The sequence below is a fragment of the Notolepis coatsorum genome (assembly GCF_963971535.1).
Source record: "Notolepis coatsorum genome assembly, chromosome: 7".
Lineage (NCBI taxonomy): Eukaryota > Metazoa > Chordata > Actinopteri > Aulopiformes > Paralepididae > Notolepis > Notolepis coatsorum.
Window position 1 is genome coordinate 12739630 of NC_140171.1, and position 3775 is coordinate 12743404.

A 3775-nucleotide genomic window follows, 5' to 3' on the forward strand; every position below is an offset into this window, starting at 1 on the left:
TAGTTGGTTTATGTCTCTTTCCATGTCCAACTTGTCTTCTTAATAATAAACAGCGCGGTGTAAAATACTCAAAAGGTACAGGTTATAAAATACTCAAAAGGACGGTACAGGTTATATTCCATTATTACATGGCGTTTTCACATTCGCCGAAATGCTTGCTTGTGATTGGTCAATAGCCCCCCGACTGCGGACATTATTTTTCAATAATGACCGCAGATTTTTCAATAATGACCGCAGAGCGCAGCTGTTCGCAATCAAGCCCACTGACACACTGTTTCAGTGCAATTAGACACTGCCGTGCCGGCGATGACAGGGGGCGGAGCGACGAGCGGACCAGAACACAGCGGAGCCAGAACACAGAGGCTGCCCGCGATAATAATAATCACTTTATTTGGGCTGACAGAGCCACAGAACAACTGCGATTTGTCAAATGAATTAGGTATATTGTTAGTAAGTTAGCCATGTAATAAGCGGGATAATGTATAGCCCAGTGGTTCTCAAACTGTGGTACTTGGTGGTACTGCTGGTGGTACTTGAAAACATTTCCAAAAAAGCTAATTTTTTTTTTTTTTTTGCAGTCAGGCCACTGAACTTAGAAGCAGGCCAGGCCAGTGTTTCTGGTTGCGGCAGCGCGATAGTTAGATAATCTATAATCTATGATCATAACCATTTATTTTTAGATTTCTTGTAATGTCAGATAAAAAATGAAATACTCCTACTTTTCTGAAAAGAGTTGGTGTTAAATCTGACATTACAAAAAATCCATCAAAATGTGTGTTTCTGCTAATCATTGACACATGCCTAGCCTGTAATAATCCCCCCCAGAAAAATTTACTTTGCATTTGATATATTGTAAATATTTTACTTTTTGTGTGTTTTTTTAACAATAATTTGTGATGCCATCACACAAACTGGCATTTAAGGGTAAACATTCAAAAATGTATTGAATATGTGTTTTCTTTTCTTTTTTACAATAATTTGTGATGCCCATCACAAACACTGGCATTTAAAGGGTAAACATCTAAAAATTCCTGCACCAGAATGCAGGAAATTAAGTTTTTGTAACAAAATAATTGTGTGTGTGTGTGTGTGTGTGTGAGAGAGAGAATGACGGACAATTGCTTGCTGTGTGAGAGAGGGAGAGAGAGAGAGAGAGAGAGCGAGAGAGAGAGAGATAGAGAGAATTAAGTACATTTGCTGAAATACAGTTGTTCTTAATTTTCCCACTTGCTATGTGAGCATGTTAGTTATTATGTTCTCAATGCCCCTTGCATTGTATGAGTTGTGTGGAAGCGTTTGCAAGTTCTAGTGCTATCCCTTTGTACATTGTGGCTGTGTCTGACAAAAGTTAACAATAAATAATGGTATTAGGAATACATTTGCCTCCTGCGTGAACTGTGCATAGCTGAATAGACTGTATTATGGTGGTACTTGGAGAGCCAGCTACGTTCTCAGGTGGTACTTGGTGTAAAAAGTTTGAGAACCACTGGTATAGCCTACTCGGTCATTGTCGCAAAATAATTGACCTTCACTACGTTTAAAACACCTCGGCGCGGCGCCTCGGTATTTTAAACTCCGTGTCGGTCAATTATTTTGCGACAATGACCTCGTAGGCATACATTATCCCTTACGTATGCCATGGTGGTGGTATTCATTTGTTCCTAACGCAGCAAGAGAGAGGATACTTTGTGCCGAGTGCACAAACAATTGACTATGGGGGGAGGGGGGGGGTTGTCCCAGGTGTCCTGATGCTGTGCAGTCCTGCGCATTGCAACACATGGAGGTGTTAAGTGGTGGACGTGAGGGGAGGCTTCAGCCAGGTCAATACCAAGTTAGTTGGGTTGGTGTCCCACTACATAAGTCTTTCCTCTTAATCTTTGTATCTTCTGTACTCTCCGTGAATCTAAACCAGTCTTTCTAAAAGCAAATATCCTAATTACTAATTTACTTCCAATGGAATTTGTAATTATGGCCTACGGGGGGGGGGGGGGGGGGGGGGGGGGGGGGCTGACACTTTGGGAACCCCTGGCTTATAGAAGAAATCTGGATATTGGGCCACTGCAAATTCGCCTCCTACTGGCCATGGCAGGCATCAACGTTATTATATCACTTTTATGGGGGCTGTGCCTTTTATCTTGCTTTTATCACAAAACGCACAATTCTGTTGAACATTTGAGCTAAGCTGAACCACTATTTGCTATTAAGTTCTCATCTATTTTTAGAAATGTAATTGGTCTGCTTAAAAAAAATAAAAAATAATTTTTTTTTTTTAATCTCAAACCTGTAACTGTCAAAAACGGACAGAGTAATTGAAACATTTACTGTAAACACATGAGCTTGACATACAAATAATCATTGCGGAACCAGAATTAAAAAAAACATACACTGAACGGATATTAATAGATGAATGTCATATAAAAAAAGGCGACGTCCTGAAAGGCGAGCGAGCAGACAAAAAGAACTCCAGACCGCTAGACTGTAAAGTTGTGTAACGCCAGGCGGAACATGTCGTTCGTGAAAGCAATAATCGAGAAACTAGCGAGCCTGCCTTTCAAAGTCATTCAACACAGTATCACATCAAAAGACTACCAGCCTACACCGGACAGTTGCGTCTCTATCATGGTGATGGGACAGCTAAAGGCAGACGAGGAGTAGGTGATGGGCTTCCAGCAGGTATTCATGTTGAGGAACTTCGAGGGCAAGCACACCTTCCCACGTCAAGCAGGCTTCTTCAGTATACACGTCACCGAGTTTGTTCCTATCGGCGTCGAACTGCTGGTAATAATGATGCACGAATCCTTCTCCTATCTGTTCCCAGATTTGTGTAGAAGTTGTGGCAGCCATGGTTCAACGTGTAGATTTAGGATCTGGCCAGAGGTTATACTAGAGCGCTCCAGCGTATCGTGGACGCAAGCCGTCGGAAGTTTCCCGCTTCCGAAGAACAGATTTTTTTTTTTTTTTTTTCATCTTTTAACCAAGAATATTTTATTAACAACCAAGACGGACAGATTTAGTGCTTTCCACCAACACGAGGGGCGTTGAGCTTCATGGGCTTTTGGGGCTTGGCTTTTGGTGCAGCCTTGGTGGGGGCCTTAGTGCTTGTGGCAGAGGGCTTCTTGGTCGCCTGCTTGGCCTTCTTGGCAGCCCGGATGGCTTGCTCCCGCTGGGCCTTGCGGACCTCTGGCTTCTGGTTCCTCTTGGCCATGATCTCAGGCAGGGAGGCCCCAGTGATGGCCCTCAGAAACTTCACTGCACGACGCGTGCGCTTCTTTGTCACCTCTTCTGACTGGCCCTTCTTGTGTTTGCGCCTGTACAGAACAGTCCAGTTGATCTGCCTAGGGTTCCTCTTGGCGAGGAACGCAGACTCACACTTGGCATTCAAGAACTGGAACACCTTCCCGTCTATCCTGGCGTAGCGGCGGCCATGGCCGGGGTAGATCTTATAGCCGCTGAAACTGCACAACTCGACCTTCATGATGGCTGCGAGAGAGAGCACCGAACCGGAAAGCACTTGATCTTAGAGAAAAGGCAGAGAAGCGATACCGTTAAACTTCTTCTTCTTCTTCTTCTAATGTTTATTGGCGGTTGGCACTAACGCAAAAAGCTAAAACTAAAGGCTGGCTGTCACAAAACAGTCACATCTAGAGACCTCAAAACCTACTCTAGCGAGGCCTTTAACCTTGAACTGGAGAGTCTGGACTGGTCAGATGAACTCAATGGTACACTGGTTGAAGAAACTTGGCTTGGCTTCAAAACCAAATTTTCATCAATACTA

At 43.6% G+C, this 3775-nt stretch overlaps 1 protein-coding gene across 1 annotated transcript; it reads right to left on the reverse strand.

Moving 5' to 3' along the window:
* Window positions 1-2974: 2974 nt before the first annotated feature.
* LOC311232423 (large ribosomal subunit protein eL24-like) lies at window positions 2975-3516 on the reverse strand. Its single transcript, XM_084319214.1, has one exon. The coding sequence runs from the start codon at window positions 3473-3475 to the stop codon at window positions 3011-3013; it is 465 nt and encodes a 154-aa protein (XP_084175340.1). The 5' UTR covers window positions 3476-3516; the 3' UTR covers window positions 2975-3010.
* Window positions 3517-3775: the final 259 nt, after the last annotated feature.

Bases quoted from the DNA above. Each gene is read 5' to 3' on its own strand.
- LOC311232423 (XM_084319214.1), bottom strand. From the start codon at position 3,475: ATGAAGGTCGAGTTGTGCAGTTTCAGCGGCTATAAGATCTACCCCGGC.